Below are 14478 nucleotides of genomic sequence, written 5' to 3'. Positions count from 1 at the left end.
TTAGGAATCCTTATTTTGTATTTTATAACTTGTTTCTTCTAAAAGGAAGGCTACTGTCTTCTGATTCCCCTTTATTCTTGTGTGGTTATTTTGCCTTTAATGTTGTCTTTCTTTGAACTTTTCTGTTGGAAACATCTTTCTTACGGGGGGTAGCACATTCAGTATTTTGAGAGCATGTAAGACACTTTTCTATATGTTGGCATTTTTATATTTAATTTCTTATCATTTTGAATTAAAATATTATGTTTGCATGTTTTGGCTACATTGACTACATGAAGCAGAGGTATTCAGTGAGCTGTGTGTAATCCATGGTGATCTTTTCCTCCTTTGACTTGCTTCTTACACTTTGAAATGTTGGGACCTTAAATTACCTTGATCTTTAATTCTCAGTTCTTGAAATTCTGCTCTAGCCTTTATTTCTTAGCAGCTGCCACATTTGAGTTAAGCTTTAGGCCGTCATGTTATCCAGGTCCTCTGAATACCAGCTGTGCTTTGTTCTTGGTTCTAGAAATATTTACTACCTTTCCAACAAACTTTTTCATATTTACAAATGTAATAGCTATCTCATTCTCCCAAACATCCACAGTAAATATCTGCCCTAGGTAGAATTACACACTGTTACCCTTTGTCAGAGTGCCTCTAAAGAACAGAGTCTTTTATGGAGAAGGGCCTTGGCATTTTAAACTGAACTTTCAGACTTTGTTACAGTGATGCTCCTTGTTCATTAGTTACCACTGAATATAAACTTCATGTCTACATCGTCTGCGGTCAAAATAATTCTGGCAGGAAAGAGATAAAATCTGTGCTTTTACCTTCAGTTTTCAGCCAATTACAAAGTGGCTTCAAAGTTTAGCACAAGAACTGACAAAACATACTAAAAGAACCAGCAGAGATGGTTGGTGACTGAATATTTGTCTCTGTGGCATTTCTTTAAACAGAGGGCAAATACAATTTCTGCAGAAGCAGTGAGGTATTGATCTCTCAGCTCCAGCAGTATGACCCGGCATTGTGCTGATCTAGAAGGAGAGCTATCCCGCAGAATTTTGGTCAAAACGGTTTTCAGTTTTGCATTTCAGCAAAAGCGTTATTCATTACAGTTTATTGATTTTAACGAAATCTCCACAAATAATATACTACAAAAAATCCCTTCCAAAGCTGCCATTAAACTTCCGAGAAATCTGCTTTTCCATGATTTCAGCTGAAGTCTGCTCATAGTGCCAGAAAGGAACAATTATTGAATTTCCATGCTGAGTTTGCTGCTGCCAACACGTTTGTTCCTGTAAACAAGTTAACTGAAAAGTCACCCATGTTGAAAAGAAAAAGATTCACAACCAGGGGTCTGCAGGCTGAAAATGCTGGCTTCTGTCAGGTGGTCTAAAAGAGTTACTTTTCAACCATCAGCAGACAAAAAAAAGTAAAAAAAAAAACCTAAACCTTGCTGAAGGTCGCTCATTAGCAATAGAGAGTGTCTCTTGGTTTTCCCTCCATATACATATTCCGAGAGAAACATCTGACCACCTGAGGGAGTGACAGCTCCATCCTCATGGGAGGAGGTTGCGGTGACACTCTTGCTTTTTTTTTGTTTTAATTTCCACTAATTATCTTTTCTTCTGTGTTGCTTTTGTGAAGCAAGTCAGTAATACCGTAGAATGACTTTAAAGAGATTTAGTTATTGTCTCTCCTGAGATTCCCAGTTCCCAGGCTGTGCCTATCTTGCTTAGACTGTGAACTGTGTGCAGCAGGGAATATCTATATTTAGACTTTCCTGACTTTCTTTTACTAAACAAACACTGAAAGAACACAGTTCAGATTAGGCCTTTTCTCACATTCAAAGGATCCCAGCTTTTTTGCACAGATCACGATGGAAGTTTGGGGGTGGTAGAGAGGATATTGTTTGAGACGCTGAATCTAAGCTTTCATTTAAAAAAAGAAGCGTTTGTGAACGTGTGTCTGTCTTCTCTTGGGAACCTTTTCCCTGTGTCCTGTTAGAGCTTTGGAATTAGCACATAGTTACCAACCTCTAAAATATGCTGCAAGAGGCATGCATATAAGACATCCATCCATATAATGTGAGCATTGATAGGTTCTTAGTCACAGAAATGTTTGCATACATTATAAAAAACAGAGCTTCCACTCTCCTACAGAAGTATCAATATCTTCCTTTTTTTCCCATCTAAATTTATTCTGTTCCTAAAAGCTTTATTATTTCTTGCTCTCTAGAATACTTGAATCACCTAGTATTTAGCCACTTCATAACATTTTATTACTTGAAGATTTTGCACACTGGTTTGTCTCTCAACCATAATCTTATGTAGTTTTATTTTCAAAACTGTTCTACGTATTCTTTGCTTGTTCTTGAACCCCACAATTTAGGTTTTGCATGTAAATAATGGAAAGGATTGTGTTGGGCATTTGAGAGTGACTGTGCCTCAAAATGTCACACAGCCCCATTTATTGACAGTATTTATTTAGTCTAACCAAAACTGATAGCTTATGCTCTTCTAGTAATAAACTCCACATTTCAGTTGACTGTTGAGCTGCCTGCCTGATAAAGCAGGTATCCCTTACAGTTCTCCCGTTATTCGGTCTCTTCAGTATTCCTTCATAGTCCCTACAGAAAAAAAATCTAAGCCTGGATGAATTACAGACTCGTCCAAGGCAATGGAAAGTCAGTGTCAGAGGCAGGCTGAATGACAGAAGTACCTGATGGTTAATCCTAGCATCAGACCTGGAGAGCACCTCGATACTTGTTCAAGTGCACCCTGAGAGCTGCCAGCTCAACTGAAAGGCCAGCATCTGGCGGGGGGAGCTTTCATATAAATTTCATCAACTGGAAGTAAATCTTCATCCTCTTCTGTATGGAGGGCTCCTGTTGTTACGGACTTTAGTGGAAGATAACAGCCAGTTCACTGTAGTTGTGAAGCTTTTAAGAACTCACCTAGCCCTTTACCTGAATTTGACTTTTTCTGAAGCCCATGCTGGAGGCCTGTACCAAAAATCAGCAGAGACCCAGAATGACTCAGGCATTTGGAGGGAGATGTTAACAGCTGTTGATGGTTACTCTCAAAAGGGAGAATTTAATTAATTTATTTGTGAGTATTTGCATTTCATTTAACAAAAGCATGTTAAGCACTATTTGCAAATCTTTAAAACAAAAGGTATTACATGTTTGTTCCTTACAGTGCAGAATTTGTAAGCTGGTGCTCTTACTGTTCCTATATGAAATGAAATTTCAGGCAGTAATACTTCCATCATGCTCTGTCATAAAGTTCCAGGTGAATATTTAAATGCCTCAATCTTAGTACACTTACTACCACATTTGTTGGCATTCTTACAGGGGCGATGTGTCTGCCTTTGCACACAAATGTATGTTCTGTTTGCCTTTCACCAACAGAATGTAAACATAATCATGACAATATGAAGGTACTTGGAAGGTAAAGAAATAGCTGGTATGAAGTGCATCCAGACCAACACCTTCTCCACATGAAAAAGTATCTAGCCTCAATTAATGTCTCACTGAATGTGTGTTTCTACACTGCTTAGTGTAATAGGACTTACAGTACCTCCCTTGCAAAATGATGCCTCTACACAGTGCAGAGCTTGTTTGCAATATGCTCATGGTGTTCTGGGTAACTGTCACCAGCTGAAGTGTTTCACCAGCAAATTCAGTGCATTAATGATGTTGTTGAATGGATTGTGATACAAACTAAAACATATCATAATTTGGGTGTTGAAGTAGAGGTTACAATTTCAAGTTTCTTCATCTTCTGTTCTGTCTCTTACCTCTTTTTCACTAGCCAGACAGTATAATGCTCAGGTTGTTGCACATTTTCAGAGTGCTCTGGCCAAACAGCCTCCCAAGCAGTGGAAAATCTTCAGCTTGATAACCACCCTAGATGTGGAGGATGAAAGTAAAATCAGGCAGCCTGATATTTTTCTGGAGTGTCTTCACACAGTGAAAATGCTTAGAGACTTGGTCAGCCAGCACTGAGCTGGTGGGTGAGGACAGCCACACTAACCTGGGAGGATTGGAAAGGACAGCAGAACATAAGGTGTAGATGCCACTTCTCTGGCAATCTGCACCACAAATGTGACACCCACAGCACCAACCTTAGCCAGCAACAGGAGAGTTTTGTCACTGTAGAAAAGTCCGTGACACCTGGAAGCTCTCCTTTCCCCAGCTGTGTGAAGAACAACGGAGTGATGGTAAACCAGTCCTTTGGGGCTATTGTCATTGATAGAGCAAGTGGAGATTGTTAGCAAAGAAGAATTCAGCTTTGAATTCTCTCAAAATTGAGTAGGTGGGAACCTTTGACAAGACCCACATGCCTATTATATCTCATGTTCCTCACGCCGATCCAGGCCTCATCATCTTCAGAAGAGGTCCTACAAATTGTGGTCAGTCCCTCTGGCAGCTTCTTGCTTTATTGCAGAGTAGACAAAATTTCACCTGAAACCACTATCATTTTCTACCCTCAAGACATCTGGGCTAACTTCTGTTTCTCTGGCTTATGAAACCACTTTCTAGAGAGAACTCTTTAATCCAAGTAGTTGTAAAATGACTCCAGCATGTGTGTTTGTGAGATTAAAAAAATGGCGGAGGCATGATAACAAGGATGGAGGTTTCCAAGGAAGATTTACTGTGCGTTAGAAATGTTGCTGTGCTTTGCACTTTGTATATGAAAATAAGGGAGAGCGTTTTAGTGAAGGCTGGGGAACACAGCCAGGAAAGACTTTCAAGTTATTTTGTCTTTTTTGACAGACAAGATGCCTGCCTGTACTAAAATTTCCTGTTCATCAGGGATCCAGGGTTGCAGAGCAGGATTGTGGGGCAGGAAGCTATGTTACCCAGTGAACAATGATAATTCAGATAAGCCCCATGACATAAAAGGCATATGCATTTATGAATTTGTATTATTAGGATTATTATGCTATTAGGGAGAATTGTGCCCAACTGAATTTCATTTCAAGACTGTAACTTTCAAGCAATACAAACCCATTATTGATCGGACAATACCAAAAGACAGCACAAGGCAGGCTTTAGCTAGCAGATTGAATGTGAACACAAAGCAGCTGTGTTCTTTGGAGAGCTTGTCTGCCTTGGCACCATGTCTGGTACCTTTTGCCACAAGGCCTCTTCTTTGCCTAGTGGCTGAAACACTTCTATGACAGTTCCTTGGCACATCCTGAGGCCTCCTGTGTCTAAATGGTGGCATGAGTTCTTGCCTCTGTTTTAGGGTCTTTCTCTCCTTCTCTGTTTTCTCCTGTCAAGCCTCCATGTTGAACAAGAATCCCACTTCACAGGCTTGGTGCAAACGGTGCAGAAATAACCACTACACAAAGTGCTGAGGGTTAAAGAAGGGCATTCTTCTAACCTGCCCCCCCCCAGCTGAGTTATTTAGATTGTTTTCCCAAATAAATAAATGAGGGAGTGTGTATGTACCTGTATTTGTTGCACAATTTCAAAAAAATTTCATAAAAGGATAGACCTTTTTAAGACATTTAACTCTTATATGTGTTGGGACAGTTGGCAGTCAGGTAATGGAAATTGTGTCCCAATGGAGGGAAAAGGTGCAATGTGAACTCACCCCTTATCAGTGGGAATCTTCATAGGCCTGGGTTATTACAGACTTTCCATCCATGCAAAAACCTTTCTTCAGAGGTCACACCGGAAAACTGAGGCACAAGGCAAGCAGGCTTCATTGGTTCAGCCACTAACAGTCCTTTCTCCCCCCTATTTTTCCCCCCAGAAAGCTCTGAGAGAAGTGAGCAGCATAGGAATTGTATGTTCAGCTCTAAAGGCTGCTCTTGGATATGAGGTATAGTAACATGATGCACAGAAGTGGCCTGTTCAGAGACACACAGACCCACTAGGAATATTTGCAGTGATCCTGTCTGGGGAAGCGTCCCTTGAGCTGTCAGAAAAATTATTGGGAAGCACTACCTGTCCAGGCAGCTCCATAATGACACTGTGGCATTAGAACATGTCCCAAATTCTCATGTTCTCGTTCCCTAGGTTTTATTTACAGACTGACAGGGACTGAGTATGTGAGATAAGTTTAATAGCATGATGGTAGAACAAACAAGTACTAATGGAATTTATCATCCATGCAACTGCAAGTGTCTTACAGGATCTAGGCAATTTAAAATATCTGAAAATTTGTGATCTTAAATGAGCTATATATCTCACTTAACAAGCCTAAGCATCTAGTAAAAGCTCAGAGCTATAACCAAATTGTGGGCTCGGTTGATTATTCCAGCTTTTTTTGTTTGGTTGTTTTTTTTCCTTTTTATGCCACAGCTGATTATCTCCTGTTTTCTGTAACTTGCTTGCCTCCTGAATTTCCAATTCTTCTCTACATGACCTTCCTCTTCCTTCAGAAGGGCTGCATGTAGTAGGAGGTAGAAATGGGATGTTACAGGACAGAGAATGTTGGTAATGTGGAGGAGATGTGCATAGTTTAATCTTCGGATATGAGATTGGTATTTTAGCAAGAAGAAAAAAAGCCTCTTTTGGTCATCAAGTATTGAGATTGGGTAACGTTTTGAAATGTAGTGTGAGTGGGAAAAAGGCAAGGATGAGGATGACTGGTGGAGCAAGACAGGTACTATTCCTGCCTCCAGTACAGTAGTAAGTAGGAGTCACGCCAGTGCACCGATTCCTAAGTATGAAAGGTTTGCAAGCACAAAAGAAACAGCGCCTAACTCATAGCAGGGCTTTCCCAGCCGTGTCTCTAGATTATCTGCCGGTAGCATCTTTGGTTAACTTCAGGATAGCTATGGCATGTCCTGGAGAACTCTTGGCTGTCCAGGGGAAGCTTCTTTTGGTTAGGATTGGGGTTGTTTCAAAAAACATTTATAAACCTTGCTGATGAAGCATGAGTTCGCTCTCTGCATCACAGGCGAAAATGAGGTCTGTCCTTCTACAGCATGCTGATATGCTGGAGATACTATCAGATGGATTGGCTTCAGTTTTTTTCTTTAATATGCTGCAGTTAGTTGGCTTTGGCATAGTGCTGGCATGGGCTTTGGAAATGCTTTTCTGCATCTATTCTTTTTGCACTTGTAAGTCTACACATTGTGATAGCTTCTGAAAAGATGAAAATTGCTGCCCTTCCCAGACAGCAAAAAAGCCAGTGTCTCCTTATGTGACCATGCAGAATCAGAAGGCACAATGGTTTTCTGAGACTTGTGGCCTGTGAACTTTTAGTGAACTCTAAGGAAGCATTTAAACAAAACAGGAAAAGGGTCCTCAATCTTTGGAGGCATAAGCATGAGAAGAAAGTGCAAGTGATGGTGTGGCACTGTGGGCCACATCGGACTTCTGTCTTTCCTGTTTTCTCAGTTTTAGCAGTTTAAAAGTTTCAGCTGTAGCCACAAACAACTCATGGAAGTGGAGGACCACTGAAATGAGGACGTGTGCTTTAGGTCACCTGGAACAATGTGTTTTTAACACAAGAGGCAAAGACAGATGTAAGCCAGCAAAATATGGGATAATAGTGGTAGGACTCTCATATGTCCAGCTCACTTTATACGTAAGAGTTATATGTCCATGTCAGTCTTATTTACATTCATCGTTTTAGAATAGTTATATTGTTTTAAAAAACAATAAATTCTAGCAATACAAAATATATATGATAAATTTTTTTTGTGGAAAGATGGCTCAGTTTGCTGGAAGCACACTCCCAGAATTGTCACAGGAACTTAAAACTACCTGATTAAAAAAAACCTGTAACTTGAGTAACTCTGTTAGCATGAAACTGTAACTAGAGCAAACGTCAGTCCAGCCTAATCCTTATCCAAGTCTCAATCCAAACCTAATGCACTGTCAGGTCACCCAAATTCTTCAGAGAACAGTCTTTCAGGACTTATTTGCCCACATAGTTTGAATCATTTTAACTATGCTGAAGCAATCAGGTAAGTAAATCTCTCCATGTGTCTGTAAGGAAAAAGTTTGCATGAGCATTATTTCCATGTAGCTTGTTCCCATAATAGAAGACGAGAGCTACAGCAATGTATAGCAGCACAGTCTGTATCCACACTTGGGATTTGACTCTCAAATGTAATTCGGCTCAAAAAAATCTGCTCCTCCTGAGATAATTATACTGGCATAGGACTTCTCCATCTTTTGCATCTTGGCCATATGTTTTTTGTGGTTTAAAATTCTTTGTTCACTGATGATATGCTTTCTTTGGCTCATGAGCGCATACAGAGTCTGCACCCAAAATGCTACAAGCCAAGCGAGCAAACTTGGCAGCCAGTCCCTTTCTTACTTTCCTGCAGCATGTACACTCATCAGAGCTCAGGACAGCCAAACTGTTGAGCTGTACATAAAGTAAGACATACCTTCTCATAATGGTGGTTTCCTTGCAGTTTGAAAAAAACACATAGTTATCCTGTTTTTATGACTGGAACACAAGATCTTGCTGTGCTACCAGTGTAAGAGGTAGCAATCTAAGCAGCACTTCACTGGGGCTGGTGAGAGTTAGCTCAGGAATCCCTGAACAGCACTGCGTTGGCCTGCACAGATCTGGTCATCTGCCAAGCATCATTGTTACCCTCTTTTGGAAGGTTTTTGAGCCCTTCTGGCTGAATTCTTTCTTCTGCTCTTTACCAGATCTCAGAAATACTGGTAAGTCTCAGCCAGTCTTCACTAATCAGTCTTTCCTTTATAAAATCAAAATACTGCAGTATAAACTGCATATGTTGTTAGGTGAGTAAGGGAGTAGTCACATGGGTGAACACCATGCTTTCACCATCCTCTGCTGCTGTGGTAAAATGGGATTGCCACCAAAAGAGGCAGCTTGGTGCTTTCTCTACCTGGCCTCCTTCTTCCAGCCTCTTCACTGCCTTCTGCCTCTTGCCACTATAAACAGGTGGGAAGAAGGATGGTGATCCAGACTGGGGAGTTGGTTTGGATTGAGACTGAAATACTGTTGTCAGCTTTCTGAGTTTGTTTTAGTCCAGCTCAGTTCCTAGCCGCCCAATCCTGTTCACGCACAGCCACGTGAGCACTTGGGCTGTTGTAAAGGAGGGCACGGCAGAAGGCGAGAACCAGTGGCAGGTTTTGGAGCGACTGCTTCTCTAAACAGCAACACCTGATTTAGTTGACTGTAAAATGACAGTTTGATTTCCAGCTTGTGAGGCCAATCCTGTGCAGTCTCTATGGGCAACAGGTCAGTCAGAGAAATGGAGTTGGGCTGAATCAGGTACCAGAGGGGCCTCCCTCCCATCAGCCACTGCAGGAACCCTGCAGCAGCTGGCTGAAGTCTGTCCCTTAACTAGAGTTAGCCTTTGTGATTCTGAACACAAAAATCAGAAATGAGCTTTCATCCCAAGTACTAACTTTCACTGGTTTATTATTTAAAAGCTGCTGGTCCAGAGTACATTTGGAAAAGTTTCCAGACAATAGCTGAGATTATAATGTGTTTTGCCAGAAGTTAGGCAAAAAACAACCATATACTGGAGAAGCTCGGCTTGACTCACACGCATCCTCCAGTGAACCACTGTGAAAAGAAGTCGTATCTGGCCTTTTTATGAATCTTGCAGTAATGAATCAGTTGTAGATACAGCAGAGACCTGAGGAAATGGTAGCCCACTGTGCTTCTCATGCATTTTTCTCTAGCAGCCTCACTGGTGATGACGAGTCCCAGATGCTGTGCAGTACTAGGACTCTTCTTTGAGTCTCTCAAAGCCAAGAAGTTGCAGTGCAGCATGCGCAGGGGTTTTTCGTGCTCCCTCCTGCCTACAGCCTCATTCCAGCAGTGCCATGTTAGCACGTGATCTGACTTGGAGGTTTGACTGACTGGAGAAAGGGGAGGCATGTCCTGATATGGAAGGCTCTGCCCTTCCTCCTGCCCATCTGCAGCAGAGTAACATCTGTCCTGTAATAATAAAAAATAAAGAGCTTAAACTACAGGCAGTGAAAATCACTTCACCACCTTTCCACTTCTTGCAAAAGATCCTATAATGACTTTTGCCAGGTGCTGATAAAATTGCTCTTAAACGTTCACTGAGAAAATATACTTTGATAACGAGTGAAGTGAATGGAGCTGCCTCATCTTTTTCCAAAATGAACTCCCATGGAATTTTACTAACTTGTGCCATGTTGCAAGTGTCCATCTGAGCCCCTGTATTTGTTGAAAGGGTTAGAAGACAAGGTGTGAGAGGTTCCAGCTAAACAAGGGAAACCTGCTTTGACCTGTAGCTGAAGCTAAGATGAAGAGGAAGATAGTTCTGATTGCTGGAGGGCTCAAGATCTTAATCAACCCTCACCCCTTTAATTAGCATGAAGCAGCTCATGAGTTGCAGCTTACAGCATTGGGCCACCGAAAGTCACAGGAATAGTCAACTTGCTCCTGATCAGGAATTGGGTAAACATTACCCTGGGGCTTCGTGCGGTCACAGGTTTGGCATTGCCTGAACTGGCTCTGCAATGTAAACAGAGGATTGTAATTTATTTAGCAACACTGTGCAGCAAAATGCAGTACATATTTCCCACATCTGAAATCGTTCAAGGGTTAAGATTCAAAAAAAGACAGTTTAAAATGAAGAAATTTACCACCTTCCTCCTTCCTAAGACTGAATCTGGTCCCTGATACATGTCATTCAAGTTTGTCTATATTGGAGCAAAACATTTCTCCTTTGCAGCTCCTGTGCTTCATTTCTACAGGAGCCAAGAAAGCTCAACACCTCTGAAAACCTACTCTCCCATATCTGGAAAGTAGTTCATAAATCTTTCTGTCTCTGCAGGCCGTGTTTTAGATTGGTCTAAAATGGTGACATTTTTTAAAGAAAAAACATTCAGAAAGAAATAATTTAGGAAGATGGCTTCAATAATGTCATGTTTCAATACATTCATATTCCATTCTGATACAAATATAAATGTTGAGCTTGATACACTGATGCAAATTTTAATAAAGTCTAAAATAAGTCCAGTGAAATGATAGCTGAATAAATGATATCTGGGTTCCTTCAAAACAGGAAACCCAAATCCATTTGTTTCAGGATTCTTACTTAATTTCGATAGTGTTTGACGAAAGTCTTGTATTTGGACCTTTTTGAGGTACAAATTTTCCTGAAGTTACCACACTTCTCTGAAAAGTTTAAATATCAGTGAAACACTCTGCAGCAGGAATCATGCTATCAAAATACATTTACTAATTCTAACTACATTAATTATTGAACTGTGCAAAAATGTGTGAAAATGATTAAGATTAAAAGTGCTGTGAAAAATAAAGGTTATAACATATCGGTGGCAAATAATTTAAGACGGAGAAAAATACACGTATCTATTCCTCAAAGCCACCACAAATGGAGAAAAAGTACTTTTATAGACATTTTCAAAAAAACATTGGTATGAGCTGTTTGCAGGTGATTCTGCGCCCTGCCTACTCTCTAATATGCTCTTGGTTTAGGGTGACTTCACTGTTAATGTAAATAACGACAGGAATGTAAAATGGTCTCTACCTACTCCCTAGGTTAATGAACCCTTTTGTATTTCTTACAGCGTTCCTGGCTTTCCCCCTTCTCTCCTTTGAGTGGATGCTTCTGCCACTTTTCCGATACTCCGCTGAAGTTAGTAAACCGCATTTGTTGTGGCACTGTGAGTCAGCAGAACTCGCTGAGCAGTTTCAACTGTACGGGGCTGCAAGCCTGGTTCACAGAAAGCATCATCGTAGGAGCCTCATCTGCATGTCGGTTCAGGACTGCAGGTACTGCCAACCACTCCGTGCAGGACAGAAGTATAAAAGCTGTGCTTTTCATTCCCAAAGAGACAGAGACAAACGTTCAGGCTGGATGGTACTCATTTCAGATGAAGGAGAGAAACAAAGACGGGAAAATTATACTTGTGCTGTGAGATACCACAGTAACTCAGACTGAAACATTCTTCCTCTGAAATGAAGCACGGAACAGGTGCCTCGGTGTTTAGGAATGCACAACCCCAAAATCATAATGTCAGCTCATACTGGCAATTGCCTGCCTTCTCCTGCCTCCTGGAAAAAAAAAAAAAAAAAAAAAAAAGGAATAGCTGTTACTGACACTTCTGTTAAATCCTTAGATATTTGCCAAATGCTGGAAGAAGGAAGATACTTGGTTTTGCAGTGAAAACTCTTACTTACTGGAATCTTTTTTCTGTGAAAGCTGTACACCTTTATACTGAATAGCCACTTTTAGTAGCTCTAATAGGAAATGTAAGTAGCTGCATAAACTGTTCTTCCTTTGGAAACCAAAATTACATGGCTCACCGACGGGCCTCTCTCGCGGAGCGCACTGGCCCCTCTGGCCCCGATGCCCCGGCGAGCACGGCGGGGTCTGTGCCGGCATCCGTCCGGCGCACCGGGCCAGGGGCCGGCACTGGCCCTCGGGCGGGCCGGGCCGGGGCTGAGCGCGGCGCAGGGAGCCCTGCCAGGAGGGGTTCGCTCATGGGAGGCACGACCCGTGCCCAGCCCCGCCGGACCCCTGGGCTTCCCTCGCGGTGCCGAGGGGGGAGCCCGGGAGCTGCCACCCGCTGTCGCCTGCAACCGTGTAAGTACAATTCCGGGCACAGCGTGTCCCTGAGTCCTAACGCAGACAGCCCAGCCCGCTTTTTTCCCCTTCTCTGGGCAGCCGCTGTCCGGGCAAGGCAGCGGTGCCCGTAGCGGCTCCGGGAGAGGCCGGAGGATGCCCCCCGCCGTGCCGGCAGCAGGCTGCGGCGGGCAGAGCCGCAGGGGAGAGCGGTGAGGGCTGCTCAAACAGCAGCCCCAGCCTGAGCCCGGCCCGGGCGCGGTGCCCTCAGCGGGGCCGGGCGGCAAGGCAGGGGCCACGCTGGCACAGCCCCAAGAGCTGGGCCAGCCCGAAGAAGGGGCATGTCCCTTTAAGGCGGCGGCGCGGCCCCAGCCGCCCCCTGCTGGCGGCGGTGCGGCGGGCGGGCGCCGTACCCGCGGCGCGGGGCGGGCGAGGCCCCTCAGTGCGAGCGGGGCTGCGGCGCGGCGGGCGTGTCCTGTCGCCGCTCGCCCACCCACGTGCTGTGGGCTGGCAGCGGGGAGAGGAGGGGACGAGCCGGAGGAGGAGGAGGAAGTGGAGGCGGCTGTGAATAGCGGGCAAATGGGGAGCTGAGCGGCTGCAGCAGCACAGCGGCCGCGCAGCAGCAGCGGGCGGGCACGGAGGCGAGCCGGCGGCGGGGTCCGTGCGGGCGGAGGCGGCCCGGGAGAGGGGTGGCGGGGCGCTGCGGCGGGTACCGCTCGGCGGGCAGCAGCGGCATGTCTGCTGGGCTGGCCGCTCCGGGGCTGGCAGCGGGCGGACGGGGGTAACGGCTTCCCCGCCGGCAGAGGCACCATCTCTGCCCGCGCCGGTGAGCTGCCTGCCGGTGCGGGGCAAGGCCTGCCGGGGGCTGCACGCCGCTCACCGCCGGCAGAGCCTGCGCCTGGCTCGGTTCAGCGGCGCAGGGCGGGGGGGTTGGACGGTAGCGCCGGCGTCCTCGGCGGGGAACCGGCTGATTTTCCTTTCTCTTCTTTCCTTAAAGCCATTGCTTCGCAGGCGCCGAGTGCGAGCGGTAGCCGGGCTGCCCCCGCCGCCCCGGCCTGATCCCCCTCCTCGCGGGGCGGCCGCCGCCTCTCCGGGCCGGCACCATGCAGACTTTCCTGAAGGGGAAGCGGGTGGGCTACTGGCTGAGCGAGAAGAAGATCAGGAAGCTGAATTTCCAGGCCTTCGCCGAGCTGTGCCGGTAAGGAGGCGGCCCGCGCCGCGGGGAGCGCCGGGGCGTCCGCCGAGGCAGTTGGGCGGGCGGCGGCCCCGGGCTGGGGCCAGGACCGGGACCGGGGTCGGGCCGCTCCGGGCTCGGCCGTGGCCTGCGCCGACCCTCGGACGTTTTGTGCTGGGTGCGCGATTCCCCTCAACCGGGTCTGTCCGCCAGGACCGGGGGGAGGCAGGGCTGGCCGGTGCCCCCCGGGCCCTCCGCTCCCTGCCCGCGGGGCCGCGGCTCAGGGCTCCGCCTCCCGCGCACCTGGGAGGCTGCCGCACGCTCCCGGGAACCTCGGTCCGGGGCGGTGCGCTGCGTCTCTGTGTGTGTGAGCGTGCCCGGCACAGCCGTGGTTTACTGCCCGGGTAAATGTCTGTCTGCCGCTTCCCGAGTGGTCTCCAGTATTCCCGGTGAAATAGTCTCAGTTGGCCTTTCTACGGACATTGCTAAGATCTGGAGCTGAAGCCGAGTTATTATTAGGAAGAGTCAAATGACTGGGAATAACTTTCCTTCATGTCGTGCAAAACCATGTAAAATTAGGGTATACGAACTCCTGAGTGAGCTTGTATTCACCCGAGATGTGAATGAGATGTCTGAAGGCGGTATAACTTCATGTATTTTCCATGCTCATAGAGGTAAAGGTTAGTTTGATAAGCTGTAATTAGACTTTATCTGAATAGCTTAGAGGATAATATATCCATTATATTACACAATTTTATTATTTAATTGGAAATGTAAACTCCATATGGGTCCAAGGT

The 14478-nt window shown here is 45.2% G+C and overlaps 1 protein-coding gene across 1 annotated transcript in view; it reads left to right on the top strand.

Annotated features, from left to right (window-relative positions):
- Positions 1-12967: 12967 nt before the first annotated feature.
- ITPK1 (inositol-tetrakisphosphate 1-kinase) overlaps positions 12968-14478 on the top strand; it is a 147728-nt gene continuing 146217 nt past the window's right edge. The window contains exons 1-2 of the mRNA XM_068399256.1: positions 12968-13164; positions 13505-13705. Of these exons, the coding sequence (XP_068255357.1) occupies positions 13611-13705 (95 nt within the window). The 5' untranslated portion in view covers positions 12968-13164; positions 13505-13610. The remainder of the gene's footprint in view (positions 13165-13504; positions 13706-14478) is intronic.

The sequence above is a fragment of the Nyctibius grandis genome, chromosome 4, assembly GCF_013368605.1.
Source record: "Nyctibius grandis isolate bNycGra1 chromosome 4, bNycGra1.pri, whole genome shotgun sequence".
Taxonomy (NCBI): domain Eukaryota; kingdom Metazoa; phylum Chordata; class Aves; order Nyctibiiformes; family Nyctibiidae; genus Nyctibius; species Nyctibius grandis.
This window is presented reverse-complemented; position numbering and strand designations above follow the sequence as displayed.